Source organism: Staurois parvus, unplaced genomic scaffold (assembly GCF_062004578.1).
Source record: "Staurois parvus isolate SC_StPar_1 unplaced genomic scaffold, SC_StPar_1.0 ptg000694l, whole genome shotgun sequence".
Classification (NCBI taxonomy): Eukaryota; Metazoa; Chordata; class Amphibia; order Anura; family Ranidae; genus Staurois; species Staurois parvus.
Window position 1 is genome coordinate 5,642,903 of NW_028318490.1, and position 16,792 is coordinate 5,659,694.

A 16,792-nucleotide genomic window follows, 5' to 3' on the forward strand; every position below is an offset into this window, starting at 1 on the left:
ATTTTAAATACCCTAGAGGAGCAGAGATTTAAAGTATATGTGGACACACAACTGTTAAGGTATATGGAAAAACAAGCACATATAATGTGCAGAATATATTAGCATTCACTTTTATAACTATACAGTGCTTTTTCCCTTTATTTTTGACAGGGAGACTGCCCCACATCGGTCAGCGCTCCCAGCCACTGGATGAGAGTGCTGATCAGCAGACCTTTTTCGGTCATGCCCTATTGACAGAGGCCGCACAAGCATCCTGCTTCTGTAGGATTGATATTCAGCCCATGTGTACGGGGCTTTAGTTGAATGCATTTGATAAAATGATCCTACAAATTACAAAGAGCAAGGATGGGCAGATTTCAGTAATACAGTAAATTTACATTATGCCTGGGAGAAATCAGTGATCGTTACAGCTGATCTAGTGGAATATTTAGGAGGAAACACTATAAATAAATTATATGAATAGGTAGCTAAATGACAAAACAGAAGGAGACATAATATTTTTATAAATGTTAGAAGCTTTATTTGGTTTTGAACAATCCACCGTAACACATTTCTAATTCACGAAGTGCTTACAGATTTATGAAGTTAAACTGTTTATTTCAATCTTTATCTTTTTAACCAGAAATAAAAGCAAATCTTGTTTATGTCCAAAACAAAACCATACAAAAAAAAAAAAAAAAAGCGGCAGTTTAGGGATGACAGTTACAGAATAAAAGTCATATAATACAATTAAAAAAACAGCATTGAACCATCAGATGTTGAATACAGAGCTGAAATCACATCTTAAACAGGGAGAGGGGAGCATTTCAGTGTACTAATTAAATAAAAAAGAAAAAAAAGTGTGTGTGTGTGTGTGTATGTATATATATATATATATATATATATATATATATATATATATATATAATATAATCACACACGTATACATACCCTTCTAGCCCTGTTTTTTTTTCACATTTTAAAGCAACAGTATCAGCATTTGTATGAATACCAAGTATATATAGCTTTGAAGAATCCCAGTTATCAGACTGACTAGTTGAAGTGATAAATATCTCAAGTTGGAAAAGTTACAAAGAAAAGCATGCATGAAACTATTCTTATTAAGCAGTAAAATAGATTTTTTTATAACATACCATTTTCTAGTTACTTTTTTTTCATTACAAATCAGTTTAGTACAGCTAATATTTGCATACAGAATTTCCTTGTTGCTGTAATAATGCTCACAAGTTCTGGCCATAACAAGCGTCATGCAAACTGTGTGCTAAAAAAACAAAATGATGAAACAAACTGCAAACTGATAGCTGAATTAAGCATAGTACTGTTGCATTAAAATATTATATGAAATTTGCTCTTCCCTAATATTATGTCTTAGGAGAGGGTGATGAATTTCAGTCATTCAACTAGTTCAATGTACTTTACAGTGTCTTTAATACAACAGGTTGCAACTATCTTTAAAGCCCTGTGAAAGAAATATAGACTGTAAAAGCAAGTTAAAAAAATAGATGGAAAAATAGATTTCCATATACAAATTGTTATATGAAAATAGATCAGTAAACCTCTCATGACCAGCATTTGGCTTCCAAGTGAAGTATATCAGGTGGTGAGAGGGTTAAAATGTGCAAGGAATTTAATAAACAGCTGAAGAATTGTTGATTTAAAATTTTTCACCTTTCTTTAATATATCTATTCTTCACTCAGGAAGGTTAGCATTATATAAAGGCTGCAAAATGTATGTACAAACACACTGATATATATAATTATATACAAGCTGAGTTTGGGGAGAGGGAAGATTCACTCTTTCTTTTTGGCAACTGTCAGTTCTAGCTTAGGCAGGCTTACACCTGCCTTAGTTGCACTGTCATTGCTTGAGGAAGAAGAAACTCTGGACTTTCGGGAGGAAATCGATGCACCACTCCCTTGGACGTTTTCATCATCACTTAATGTGACCTCATAAGAACCTTTTGACTTGGACCCCAAGCCGCCAAATGTGCCAAATTTTATTTTTGATTGCTTTCCTTTCTTTTTGCCCCCCTCGGCAGATATTGAACTGCCAGCTTCTAATGTACCACTTGGTGAGGAGTGTGCCGATTCATCTTTCTCTTCACTCAATGAAGATGATCTTTGTCTTGTCTTTTTGCTTGTAAACAAAGAAAACTCATATTTTGGAGCCTTTTCCACTTCTAAGTGTGTGGATACCAGACCACCTTCAGCTACTCCTAAACTAGCTTTTGAACTTTTAAGGTCTCCTTTTGAGCCAGAAATGGAAACATCTGGAAGGGTAGTATCCTCTTTTGCTTTAGATTTGAAGTTCAGTTTTGGCATTTTTATCTTAGATTTCTTTATTTTAACCTCACTTCCATCAATTTCTAAGCCAGTCTCACCAGACTTCTTCACCTGCACATCTGCTGAAGGAAAGTCTACATCAACTCCCACCTCTCGTTCTGCCAAATCTGGTCCAGATGATGTAAACTTAGGCATTAAAAGTCGTGGGAAAGTAATTTTAACATCAGAACTTTCTAGATTTCCACCTATCCCTTGAACATCCAAACCTCCTTTTACTTTGTATCCAGTAATCCCACCTTCCACTTTTGGCCCTACTCTTAAACCTTCTGAGCTCTGCATATCTCCTGTCAGATTCAGAGTTTGTCCAATTGAAATTCCTTCCTTTATCTTGGCATCTTTCAAAGAAATGTCAATTCCTGGAGTTGAACCTTTAACTGCAGCTGATGATTTAAAAGAAGGCCCTTTAATACTCAAGTCTGCACTTTCAATTTTGCCAGAGACATTAGCAAGACCAACATCTGGCCCAGTGAGAGAAATTTCCCCTTTTGGTAACTTAAACCCTTGCAGGTGTGAACCAGATAGATTTATTGAAGGTACAGTAGACGGCAACTCAGCATTTATCCTTGGCTTAACTTCACCAGAAACCTCTAAATCACTTTCAATCTTTGGTCCTTTTAAATGAATATCTAAATCTGAAGCAGAGACTTTTGGGGAAGAAATATCAACTGTTGGCAATTTAATTTTCCCTCCTGACCCTGGGATTCCTACTTTAGGAGCTTTAAACTGCATACTTCCTGAAGTATGCATATCACTTTTGATTTTTGGTCCTTTCAAATTAACATCTATCTCTGGTACAGATGTCTCAGCTGAAACACCAGGTACTTTACCAATATCAATTGCACTGTGGGTCACATCTACACTAGGTACTTTTATATCTGTGGAAATTTTCTGGCCAGACAAATCCGTTTCTACCTTAGGAAATGAAACATCAATATCAGCAGCTGTTGCTTCAACCTTTGGACCTGACATATTAAAATGAGGAAGTTTGAATTTTGGCTTTTTGACCTTTACATCAGGCCCTTCAATACTTAGCCCAGAAGATGTTAATTCAGATTCTGGTGTCTTAAATCCCCCACTGATGTCTAAGTCTGGAGTCTTTAGTTCTGCACTAGGGCTCTGCAATGACGTTTCACCTTTTAGCTTTGGAGATTTGATGTCAAACTCAACATCAGGGAAATTAATTTTGCCAAAGAGTGGCTTTCTTGTTTTAGGTGCTTTTAAACCAAGATTTGTTGACATTGCTGCATCCCCACCTGCAACATTTAAGTCTGCATCTGGGGCATTAAGATTTATGTCACTGTCTATTTCAGGTGCACTTACATCAAAACCCCCTTTTTTGCCTTTAATTTTTGGACCACTCATATGAATTTTGGGCATTTTAAATTTTCCCTTCTTACCTTTACTCCCAACACTTAACTCAGGCACTTCAGAATCAAACTCTATATCAGGAGCATTAACGTCTACGGAAGGTGATTTCATATCTGCTTTAGGCGACTTAATGCCAAAGCCAAATTTTGGTTTCTTTACCTTGGGGAGTTTTAAATTACCTTCAGGGCCTTCGATATCTAAGTTGGGAGTTTTTACTGTGACATCTGGAGATTCCAAGCTAACACCACCCGTTGACAAGTCAATTCCTGGGCCTTCAAGTTTACCTTCCAATTTGGGGGCACTGATATCTCCTTTGAAATGTGGAGCCTTCAAACCTAAACCCCCTCCTGATTTTGAAATGGAAAGATCTGCCTCTCCTTTAATTTTGGGAGTTTTCACATTTATAACTGGCATTGACACTTTTGGTAAACTGACATCGGTTGATGGCATACTAACATTAAAGCCTTTTAGCCTACCCTCAGGATCTTCGATGTTTACATTTGGACCTGATATATCAATACTTCCTTTGGGAAGGGAAGCATTAACGCCTGGACCATCAATTTTTGAACCAGAAACTGCAAATTTTGGCATTTTTAATTTGGGCATTTTAAGCTTGCCTTCTGGGCCTTCAAAATTGACATCTGAGGTCTCCAATTCTATTCCACGACCTTGGACATCAAGCTCTGGAGCCTTAATGTCAATGTTAGGGCCCTTTATATCTCCGAACTTGGGACCTTTCAAACTAAGGTCAATGTCATGCACTGGCATTTGTGGCATATTCATTGACGGTAACTTGAACTTGGGACCCTTTACTTTTCCATCAATATCTACTTCTGGAGCCTCAAGGTCAACTTTGGGACCTTTCAAATCTCCTGCTATTTTAGGACCTTTCAAATGAATATCAGGCATTGACATTTTTGGCATTGAAGGTAGCTTGAACTTGGGACCTTTTACTTTTCCATCAATATCTACATCTGCAGCCTCGAGGTCAACGTCTGGGCCTTTAATGTCAACTTTGGGACCTTTCAAATCTCCTTCTAACTTTGGCGTTTTCAGATTAAGATCAAAGTCAGGCATTGATACTTTTGGTACATTTGGTAGACCTATATTCACTTTGGGCATTGTAAACTTGGGGCCTTTCAATTTGCCTTCTGGTCCCTCAATGTCTACATCAGGAGCCTGAATATCTACACTTGGACAAGATAGATCGATACTTCCTTTAGGAAGACTAGCATCAATATCTGGACCCTCTACGTTAGGACCAGACATACCAAAGTGGGGCATTTTAAATTTGGGCATTTTCAATTTGCCTTCTGGGCCTTTCAGATTGAAATCTGGGGCATCTAATTCTACTCCTGGACCTTCAACATCAAGTTCTGGGGCTTTAATGTCTACTTTAGGGCATTTCAAATCTCCTTCTATTTTAGGACCTTTCAAATTAATATCAGGCATTGACATTTTTGGCATTGAAGGTAACTTGAACTTAGGACCTTTTACTTTCCCATCCATATCTACATCTGGAGCCTCAAGGTCAACTTCTGGGCCTTTGATGTCAACTTTGGGAGCTTTAAAATCTCCACCTATTTTAGGACCTTTCAAATTAATATCAGGCATTGACATTTTTGGCATTGAAGGTAACTTGAACTTAGGACCTTTTACTTTGCCATCCATATCTACATCTGGAGCCTCAATGTCAACTTCTGGGCCTTTGATGTCAACTTTGGGAGCTTTCAAATCTCCTTCTAACTTTGGCATTTTCAGATTAAGATCAAAGTCAGGCATTGATACTTTTGGTACATTTGGTAGACCTATATTCACTTTGGGCATTGTAAACTTGGGGCCTTTCAATTTGCCTTCTGGTCCCTCAATGTCTACATCAGGAGCCTGAATATCCACACCTGGACCAGATATATCGATACTTCCTTTAGGAAGGCTAGCATCAATATCTGGACCCTCTACGTTAGGACCAGACATACCAAATCTGGGCATTTTAAATTTGGGCATTTTCAATTTGCCTTCTGGACCTTTCAGATGGATGTCTGGTGCTTCTAGGTCTATGCCTGGACCTTCAACATCAAGTTCCGGGGCATTAAGGTCTACTTTAGGGCATTTCAAATCTCCTTCTATTTTAGGACCTTTAGAATGAAAGTCAATATCAGGCATTGACATTTTTGGCATTGAAGGTAACTTGAACTTAGGACCTTTTACTTTGCCATCCATATCTACATCTGGAGCCTCAAGGTCAACTTCTGGGCCTTTGATGTCAACTTTGGGAGCTTTCAAATCTCCTTCTAACTTTGGCATTTTCAGATTAAGATCAAAGTCAGGCATTGATACTTTTGGTACATTTGGTAGACCTATATTCACTTTGGGCATTGTAAACTTGGGGCCTTTCAATTTGCCTTCTGGTCCCTCAAAGTCTACATCAGGAGCCTGAATATCCACACCTGGACCAGATATATCGATACTTCCTTTAGGAAGGCTAGCATCAATATCTGGACCCTCTACGTTAGGACCAGACATACCAAATCTGGGCATTTTAAATTTGGGCATTTTCAATTTGCCTTCTGGACCTTTCAGATGGATGTCTGGTGCTTCTAGGTCTACGCCTGGACCTTCAACATCAAGTTCTGGGGCTTTAAGGTCTACTTTAGGGCATTTCAAATCTCCTTCTATTTTAGGACCTTTAGAATGAAAGTCAATATCAGGCATTGACATTTTTGGCATTGAAGGTAACTTGAACTTAGGACCTTTTACTTTTCCATCCATATCTACATCTGGAGCCTCAAGGTCAACTTCTGGGCCTTTGATGTCAACTTTGGGAGCTTTCAAATCTCCACCTATTTTAGGACCTTTCAAATTAATATCAGGCATTGACATTTTTGGCATTGAAGGTAGCTTGAACTTGGGACCTTTTACGTTTCCATCAATATCTACATCTGGAGCCTCAACATCAACTTCTGGGCCTTTGATGTCAACTTTGGGACCTTTCAAATCTCCTTCTAACTTTAGACCTTTCAGATTAGGACCTTTCAAATTTAGGTCAATATCAGGTACTTTCATTTCTGGCATATGCAGTGAAGGTAGCTTAAACTTGGGACTTTTTATTTTACCATCAATATCTACATCTGTTGCTTTAATGTCAATTTCTGGGTGTTTTAGGCCTACTTTGGGATCTTTTAAGTCTCCTTCAAGCTTAGGACCTTTAAGAGTTAGGTCAACATCTGGAAAAGGCATCTTAACTTTGGAACCCTTAAGTTTTCCTTCAATATCCACATTTGGAGTTTCAAAGTCTACATCAGAAGTAGGTAGTTTGTGAAATTTTAGATCAATATCTGGAGCATCTGGTTTGGTGCCAGAAAATCCGAATTTAGGAATACCAAATTTGGGCATTTTAAGCTTTCCTTTACCTTCTGCACCATCTATACAAACATCTGGTGTCTCCAAGTCTAAATCAGGTGTTTTGATATCAAGCTTGGGGCCATGTAATTCACCTTCAACCTTTGGAACAGACACATCCATATCTCCTTTTAACTTTGGTCCTTTCATGTTTAATTCAACATCTGGCATAGACACTTTGGGACCTGTTATGTTTAATGAAGGCATTTTGAATTTATGACTTTTACCTTTTGCCTCTAGATTTGGTATTTCTACATCAGGACCACCGATTTCAATATCAGCTTTTGGAGCTTTTATATCAGCACTGGGTGTCTGTACCTTGGGAGCTGAGAAATTAAATTTGGGCAGCCTAAATTTTGATTTTTTAGTTTTTGTTTCTGGCATGTCAATGTCTGCTTCTGGCAAACCTATTCCTAATTCGGGGCCTTTGAGACTACCTCCCTTTGTTGCATCAATGTCACCTTTAACCTTACCGCCTTTCAGATTAAGATCTAAATCTGGCATTGATACACTTGGTTTTGAAAATCCCCATGATGGCAATTTAAATTTGGGACCTTTAGCTTTACCTTCAGGTAGCTCTACAGATAGAGATGGGCTGGGGATATCAACATCAGGACCTTTAATATCAGCCTTTGGAACCTTTATATCAGCCTCCAGATTTCCGTCAGTTATGTCCACACTCCCTTTTAGTTTGGGAGCTTTTACACCAAGATCTATATCAGGCATATTGGGCATATTAATATCCAATTTAGGCATCTTAAATTTTGGGCCTTTAATCTTGCCCTCAGGACCCTCAATATCCATTTCAGGTGTTTTTATATCGCCTTCTACTCCTTCAATATTGGACCCTGAAAACCCAAACTTTGGCATTTTAAATTTAGGCATTTTCAGTTTACCTTCAGGGCACTCTATATCAACATCTGAAGTCTCTAATTGAAGTTGTGGGCCCTTTATGTCAACATTGGGTCTCTTAATTTCTCCTTCTATTTTGGGTAAAGAAACATCTGCTTCTCCTTTCCAGCTAGGACCTTTGATGTTTAAACCAAAGTCAGGAAGAGACACAGTTGGGAGATTTACTGATGGCATCTTCAATTTTGGGCCCTTTACTTTTCCATCAGGATCCAAATCAGGAGCCTTAAGGTCCATCTCAGGTGCCTCAACATCAATTTTAGGCCCTTTCACATCTCCTAGTTTGGGACCTTTCATACTTAAATCAATATCTGGCATAGATCCCTTAGGCAGATGAAAATTCATTGTGGGCATCTTAAATTTGGGACTTTTAACTTTACCTTCAGGCCCCTCAATATCCAATCCTGCCCCTGTGATATCAAGATCAGCATCAATGCTTGGGCCCTCTAACTTGCCTTCCACTTTGGGGAGAGAAACATCAGTCCCTCCTTTCAAGTTTGGGGCTTTTAAATTCAAATCAATATTGGGCATAGACACATTAGGGAGATTTACTGATGGCACTTTGAATTTCGGTCCCTTAACCTTTCCATCAACACCTACATCAGGAATGTCAATATCCACCTCAGGTTTTTTAATATCAACTTTAGGACCTTTGATATCACCTAATTTTGTGCCTTTCATGCTCAGATCAATATCAGGCATAGTTACATTAGGGAAATCAATGTTCAATGGTGGCATCTTAAATTTAGGACCTTTCAGTTTACCTTCAGGTCCCTCAATGTCCACATCTGGGCCAGACAGATTAAGGTCTGCTTTTGGAAGGTTAATATCCACTTCAGTGCCTTCAACGTTGGGTCCTGAAAACCCAAACTTTGGAATTTTGAATTTAGGCATCTTCAGTTTTCCCTCTGGGCCCTCTGCATCAAGCCCTGTATCAATACCAAGTGCTGGCCCTCTCATGTCAATATTAGGGCCTTTCAAATTTGTTTCTACCTTTGGTAGATCAACATCTACCCCTCCTTTCAATTTAGGCCCTTTTACATTTAGATCAACATCTATATTAGGACCTTCAACTTTTGGTCGGGAAATACCAAATTTTGGCATTTTAAACTTGGGCATTTTAAGTTTTCCTTCTGGATCTTTAATATTTGCATCAGGGACTTCTAAATCAATATCAGGAGTTTCAACATTGAGCTCTGGAATCTTCACTTCAGCTTTGGGACCTTTCAAATCTCCTTCTACTTTAGAGCCCTTCAGACTAAGATCAACATCAGGCATTTTTGGAAAATGTAGTGAAGGCATTTTAAATCTAGGACCTTTTAGTTTACCATCAGCATCTATATCTGGAGCCTCAAGGTCAACTTCTGGACCTTTGATGTCCATTTTAGGACCTTTTACATTACTATCCAAGTTGGAACCTTTTCGATTTAGATCAAAATTAGGCATTGATACCTCTGGTAAATTGAAATGCATTGAGGGCATTTCAAATTTAGGGCTTTTAAATTTACTGTCAATGTCCACTTCAGGAGCCTTAACATCTACATCTGGACCTGATATATCAAGACTTCCTTTCGGAAGGTTAGCATCAATATCTGGACCCTCCACTTTTGGGCCAGAACCCCCAAATTTGGGCATTTTAAATTTGGGCATTTTAAATTTTCCTTCTGGGCCTTTTAGGTTGATATTTGGTGCTTCTATTTCTACTCCTGGAGTTTCACAATCAAGCTCTGGGGCTTTGATGTCCACTTTAGGGCCTTTAAAATCTCCTTTAAAATTTAAGTCAATATCAGGCATTGACATTTTTGGCATTGAGGGTAACTTGACCTTGGGACCCTTTACTTTACCATCAATATCTACATCCGGAGCCTGGAGGTCAACTTCTGAGCCTTTCAAATCTCCTAACTTTGGACCTTTCAGATTCAGATCAAAGTCAGGCATTGAAACTTTTGGCATTTTAAATTTGGGGCTTTTTAATTTGCCCTCTGGCCCCTCAAGATCTACATCAAGAGCCTTAACATTTAAATCTGGAACGGATACATCAAGACTTCCTTTGGGAAGGTTAGCATCAAAATCTGGACCCTCCAACTTTGCACCAGAACCCCCAAATCTGGGCATTTTAAATTTGGGCATTTTAAATTTGCCTTCTGGACCTTTCAGATGGATGTCTGGTGCTTCTAGGTCTACGTCTGGACCTTCAACATCAAGTTCTGGGGCTTTAAGGTCTACTTTAGGGCATTTCAAATCTCCTTCTATTTTAGGACCTTTAGAATGAAAGTCAATATCAGGCATTGACATTTTTGGCATTGAAGGTAACTTGAACTTAGGACCTTTTACTTTTCCATCCATATCTACATCTGGAGCCTCAAGGTCAACTTCTGGGCCTTTGATGTCAACTTTGGGAGCTTTCAAATCTCCACCTATTTTAGGACCTTTCAAATTAATATCAGGCATTGACATTTTTGGCATTGAAGGTAACTTGAACTTAGGACCTGTTAGTTTCCCATCCATATCTACATCTGGAGCCTCAATGTCAACTTCTGGGCCTTTGATGTCAACTTTGGGAGCTTTCAAATCTCCTTCTAACTTTGGCATTTTCAGATTAAGATCAAAGTCAGGCATTGATACTTTTGGTACATTTGGTAGACCTATATTCACTTTGGGCATTGTAAACTTGGGGCCTTTCAATTTGCCTTCTGGTCCCTCAATGTCTACATCAGGAGCCTGAATATCCACACCTGGACCAGATATATCGATACTTCCTTTAGGAAGGCTAGCATCAATATCTGGACCCTCTACGTTAGGACCAGACATACCAAATCTGGGCATTTTAAATTTGGGCATTTTCAATTTGCCTTCTGGACCTTTCAGATGGATGTCTGGTGCTTCTAGGTCTACGCCTGGACCTTCAACATCAAGTTCTGGGGCTTTAAGGTCTACTTTAGGGCATTTCAAATCTCCTTCTATTTTAGGACCTTTAGAATGAAAGTCAATATCAGGCATTGACATTTTTGGCATTGAAGGTAACTTGAACTTAGGACCTTTTACTTTTCCATCCATATCTACATCTGGAGCCTCAAGGTCAACTTCTGGGCCTTTGATGTCAACTTTGGGAGCTTTCAAATCTCCACCTATTTTAGGACCTTTCAAATTAATATCAGGCATTGACATTTTTGGCATTGAAGGTAACTTGAACTTAGGACCTGTTAGTTTCCCATCCATATCTACATCTGGAGCCTCAATGTCAACTTCTGGGCCTTTGATGTCAACTTTGGGAGCTTTCAAATCTCCTTCTAACTTTGGCGTTTTCAGATTAAGATCAAAGTCAGGCATTGATACTTTTGGTACATTTGGTAGACCTATATTCACTTTGGGCATTGTAAACTTGGGGCCTTTCAATTTGCCTTCTGGTCCCTCAATGTCTACATCAGGAGCCTGAATATCCACACCTGGACCAGATATATCGATACTTCCTTTAGGAAGGCTAGCATCTATATCTGGACCCTCTACGTTAGGACCAGACATACCAAATCTGGGCATTTTAAATTTGGGCATTTTAAATTTGCCTTCTGGACCTTTCAGATGGATGTCTGGTGCTTCTAGGTCTACGCCTGGACCTTCAACATCAAGTTCTGGGGCTTTAAGGTCTACTTTAGGGCATTTCAAATCTCCTTCTATTTTAGGACCTTTAGAATGAAAGTCAATATCAGGCATTGACATTTTTGGCATTGAAGGTAACTTGAACCTAGGACCTTTTACTTTTCCATCCATATCTACATCTGGAGCCTCGAGGTCAACTTCTGGGCCTTTGATGTCAACTTTGGGAGCTTTAAAATCTCCACCTATTTTAGGACCTTTCAAATTAATATCAGGCATTGACATTTTTGGCATTGAAGGTAACTTGAACTTAGGACCTTTTACTTTGCCATCCATATCTACATCTGGAGCCTCAATGTCAACTTCTGGGCCTTTGATGTCAACTTTGGGAGCTTTCAAATCTCCTTCTAACTTTGGCGTTTTCAGATTAAGATCAAAGTCAGGCATTGATACTTTTGGTACATTTGGTAGACCTATATTCATTTTGGGCATTGTAAACTTGGGGCCTTTCAATTTGCCTTCTGGTCCCTCAATGTCTACATCAGGAGCCTGAATATCCACACCTGGACCAGATATATCGATACTTCCTTTAGGAAGGCTAGCATCTATATCTGGACCCTCTACATTAGGACCAGACATACCAAATCTGGGCATTTTAAATTTGGGCATTTTAAATTTGCCTTCTGGACCTTTCAGATGGATGTCTGGTGCTTCTAGGTCTACGCCTGGACCTTCAACATCAAATTCTGGGGCTTTAAGGTCTACTTTAGGGCATTTCAAATCTCCTTCTATTTTAGGACCTTTAGAATGAAAGTCAATATCAGGCATTGACATTTTTGGCATTGAAGGTAACTTGAACTTAGGACCTTTTAATTTTCCGTCCATATCTACATCTGGAGCCTCAAGGTCAACTTCTGGGCCTTTGATGTCAACTTTGGGAGCTTTCAAATCTCCACCTATTTTAGGACCTTTCAAATTAATATCAGGCATTGACATTTTTGGCATTGAAGGTAACTTGAACTTAGGACCTTTTACTTTGCCATCCATATCTACATCTGGAGCCTCAATGTCAACTTCTGGGCCTTTGATGTCGACTTTGGGAGCTTTCAAATCTCCTTCTAACTTTGGCATTTTCAGATTAAGATCAAAGTCAGGCATTGATACTTTTGGTACATTTGGTAGACCTATATTCACTTTGGGCATTGTAAACTTGGGGCCTTTCAATTTGCCTTCTGGTCCCTCAATCTCTACATCAGGAGCCTGAATATCCACACCTGGACCAGATATATCAATACTTCCTTTAGGAAGGCTAGCATCAATATCTGGACCCTCTACGTTAGGACCAGACATACCAAATCTGGGCATTTTAAATTTGGGCATTTTCAACTTGCCTTCTGGACCTTTCAGATGGATGTCTGGTGCTTCTAGGTCTACGCCTGGACCTTCAACATCAAATTCTGGGGTTTTAAGGTCTACTTTAGGGCATTTCAAATCTCCTTCTATTTTAGGACCTTTAGAATGAAAGTCAATATCAGGCATTGACATTTTTGGCATTGAAGGTAACTTGAACTTAGGACCTTTTACTTTTCCATCCATATCTACATCTGGAGCCTCAAGGTCAACTTCTGGGCCTTTGATGTCAACTTTGGGAGCTTTAAAATCTCCACCTATTTTAGGACCTTTCAAATTAATATCAGGCATTGACATTTTTGGCATTGAAGGTAACTTGAACTTAGGACCTTTTACTTTGCCATCCATATCTACATCTGGAGCCTCAAGGTCAACTTCTGGGCCTTTGATGTCAACTTTGGGAGCTTTCAAATCTCCTTCTAACTTTGGCATTTTCAGATTAAGATCAAAGTCAGGCATTGATACTTTTGGTACATTTGGTAGACCTATATTCATTTTGGGCATTGTAAACTTGGGGCCTTTCAATTTGCCTTCTGGTCCCTCAATGTCTACATCAGGAGCCTGAATATCCACACCTGGACCAGATATATCGATACTTCCTTTAGGAAGGCTAGCATCAATATCTGGACCCTCTACGTTAGGACCAGACATACCAAATCTGGGCATTTTAAATTTGGGCATTTTAAATTTGCCTTCTGGACCTTTCAGATGGATGTCTGGTGCTTCTAGGTCTACGCCTGGACCTTCAACATCAAATTCTGGGGCTTTAAGGTCTACTTTAGGGCATTTCAAATCTCCTTCTATTTTAGGACCTTTAGAATGAAAGTCAATATCAGGCATTGACATTTTTGGCATTGAAGGTAACTTGAACTTAGGACCTTTTACTTTTCCATCCATATCTACATCTGGAGCCTCAAGGTCAACTTCTGGGCCTTTGATGTCAACTTTGGGAGCTTTCAAATCTCCACCTATTTTAGGACCTTTCAAATTAATATCAGGCATTGACATTTTTGGCATTGAAGGTAACTTGAACTTAGGACCTTTTACTTTGCCATCCATATCTATATCTGGAGCCTCAATGTCAACTTCTGGGCCTTTGATGTCGACTTTGGGAGCTTTCAAATCTCCTTCTAACTTTGGCATTTTCAGATTAAGATCAAAGTCAGGCATTGATACTTTTGGTACATTTGGTAGACCTATATTCATTTTGGGCATTGTAAACTTGGGGCCTTTCAATTTGCCTTCTGGTCCCTCAATGTCTACATCAGGAGCCTGAATATCCACACCTGGACCAGATATATCGATACTTCCTTTAGGAAGGCTAGCATCAATATCTGGACCCTCTACATTAGGACCAGACATACCAAATCTGGGCATTTTAAATTTGGGCATTTTCAATTTGCCTTCTGGACCTTTCAGATGGATGTCTGGTGCTTCTAGGTCTACGCCTGGACCTTCAACATCAAGTTCTGGGGCTTTAAGGTCTACTTTAGGGCATTTCAAATCTCCTTCTATTTTGGGACCTTTAGAATGAAAGTCAATATCAGGCATTGACATTTTTGGCATTGAAGGTAACTTGAACTTAGGACCTTTTACTTTTCCATCCATATCTACATCTGGAGCCTCAAGGTCAACTTCTGGGCCTTTGATGTCAACTTTGGGAGCTTTCAAATCTCCACCTATTTTAGGACCTTTTAAATTAATATCAGGCATTGACATTTTTGGCATTGAAGGTAACTTGAACTTAGGACCTTTTACTTTGCCATCCATATCTACATCTGGAGCCTCAAGGTCAACTTCTGGGCCTTTGATGTCAACTTTGGGAGCTTTCAAATCTCCTTCTAACTTTGGCGTTTTCAGATTAAGATCAAAGTCAGGCATTGATACTTTTGGTACATTTGGTAGACCTATATTCACTTTGGGCATTGTAAACTTGGGGCCTTTCAATTTGCCTTCTGGTCCCTCAATGTCTACATCAGGAGCCTGAATATCCACACCTGGACCAGATATATCGATACTTCCTTTAGGAAGGCTAGCATCAATATCTGGACCCTCTACATTAGGACCAGACATACCAAATCTGGGCATTTTAAATTTGGGCATTTTCAATTTGCCTTCTGGACCTTTCAGATGGATGTCTGGTGCTTCTAGGTCTACGCCTGGACCTTCAACATCAAATTCTGGGGCTTTAAGGTCTACTTTAGGGCATTTCAAATCTCCTTCTATTTTGGGACCTTTAGAATGAAAGTCAATATCAGGCATTGACATTTTTGGCATTGAAGGTAACTTGAACTTAGGACCTTTTACTTTTCCATCCATATCTACATCTGGAGCCTCAAGGTCAACTTCTGGGCCTTTGATGTCAACTTTGGGAGCTTTCAAATCTCCACCTATTTTAGGACCTTTCAAATTAATATCAGGCATTGACATTTTTGGCATTGAAGGTAACTTGAACTTAGGACCTTTTACTTTGCCATCCATATCTACATCTGGAGCCTCAAGGTCAACTTCTGGGCTTTTGATGTCAACTTTGGGAGCTTTCAAATCTCCTTCTAACTTTGGCGTTTTCAGATTAAGATCAAAGTCAGGCATTGATACTTTTGGTACATTTGGTAGACCTATATTCACTTTGGGCATTGTAAACTTGGGGCCTTTCAATTTGCCTTCTGGTCCCTCAATGTCTACATCAGGAGCCTGAATATTCACACCTGGACCAGATATATCGATACTTCCTTTAGGAAGGCTAGCATCAATATCTGGACCCTCTACGTTAGGACCAGACATACCAAATCTGGGCATTTTAAATTTGGGCATTTTAAATTTGCCTTCTGGACCTTTCAGATGGATGTCTGGTGCTTCTAGGTCTACGCCTGGACCTTCAACATCAAATTCTGGGGCTTTAAGGTCTACTTTAGGGCATTTCAAATCTCCTTCTATTTTAGGACCTTTAGAATGAAAGTCAATATCAGGCATTGACATTTTTGGCATTGAAGGTAACTTGAACTTAGGACCTTTTACTTTTCCATCCATATCTACATCTGGAGCCTCAAGGTCAAGTTCTGGGCCTTTGATGTCAACTTTGGGAGCTTTCAAATCTCCACCTATTTTAGGACCTTTCAAATTAATATCAGGCATTGACATTTTTGGCATTGAAGGTAACTTGAACTTAGGACCTTTTACTTTCCCATCCATATCTACATCTGGAGCCTCAATGTCAACGTCTGGGCCTTTGATGTCAACTTTGGGAGCTTTCAAATCTCCTTCTAACTTTGGCATTTTCAGATTAAGATCAAAGTCAGGCATTGATACTTTTGGTACATTTGGTAGACCTATATTCATTTTGGGCATTGTAAACTTGGGGCCTTTCAATTTGCCTTCTGGTCCCTCAATGTCTACATCAGGAGCCTGAATATCCACACCTGGACCAGATATATCGATACTTCCTTTAGGAAGGCTAGCATCAATATCTGGACCCTCTACGTTAGGACCAGACATACCAAATCTGGGCATTTTAAATTTGGGCATTTTCAATTTGCCTTCTGGACCTTTCAGATGGATGTCTGGTGCTTCTAGGTCTACACCTGGACCTTCAACATCAAATTCTGGGGCTTTAAGGTCTACTTTAGGGCATTTCAAATCTCCTTCTATTTTAGGACCTTTAGAATGAAAGTCAATATCAGGCATTGACATTTTTGGCATTGAAGGTAACTTGAACTTAGGACCTTTTACTTTTCCATCCATATCTACATCTGGAGCCTCAAGGTCAAGT

At 39.3% G+C, this 16,792-nt stretch overlaps 1 protein-coding gene across 4 annotated transcripts in view; it reads right to left on the reverse strand.

The window, feature by feature from the left end:
* Window positions 1-495: 495 nt before the first annotated feature.
* Window positions 496-16,792, reverse strand: part of AHNAK (AHNAK nucleoprotein) — a 76,371-nt gene continuing 60,074 nt past the window's right edge. The window contains exons 6-7 of one of the 4 annotated variants that reach the window (XM_089652872.1): window positions 13,335-16,727; window positions 496-13,172 (exon numbers count right to left, since the gene is read on the reverse strand). In XM_089652872.1, coding sequence (XP_089508998.1) covers window positions 1,792-13,172; window positions 13,335-16,727 — 14,774 coding nt within the window. In that variant the 3' untranslated portion in view covers window positions 496-1,791. Of the gene's footprint in view, window positions 16,728-16,792 lie in introns of all 4 variants that reach the window. The other 3 variants (XM_089652871.1, XM_089652873.1, XM_089652870.1) reach the window with 3 other exon arrangements.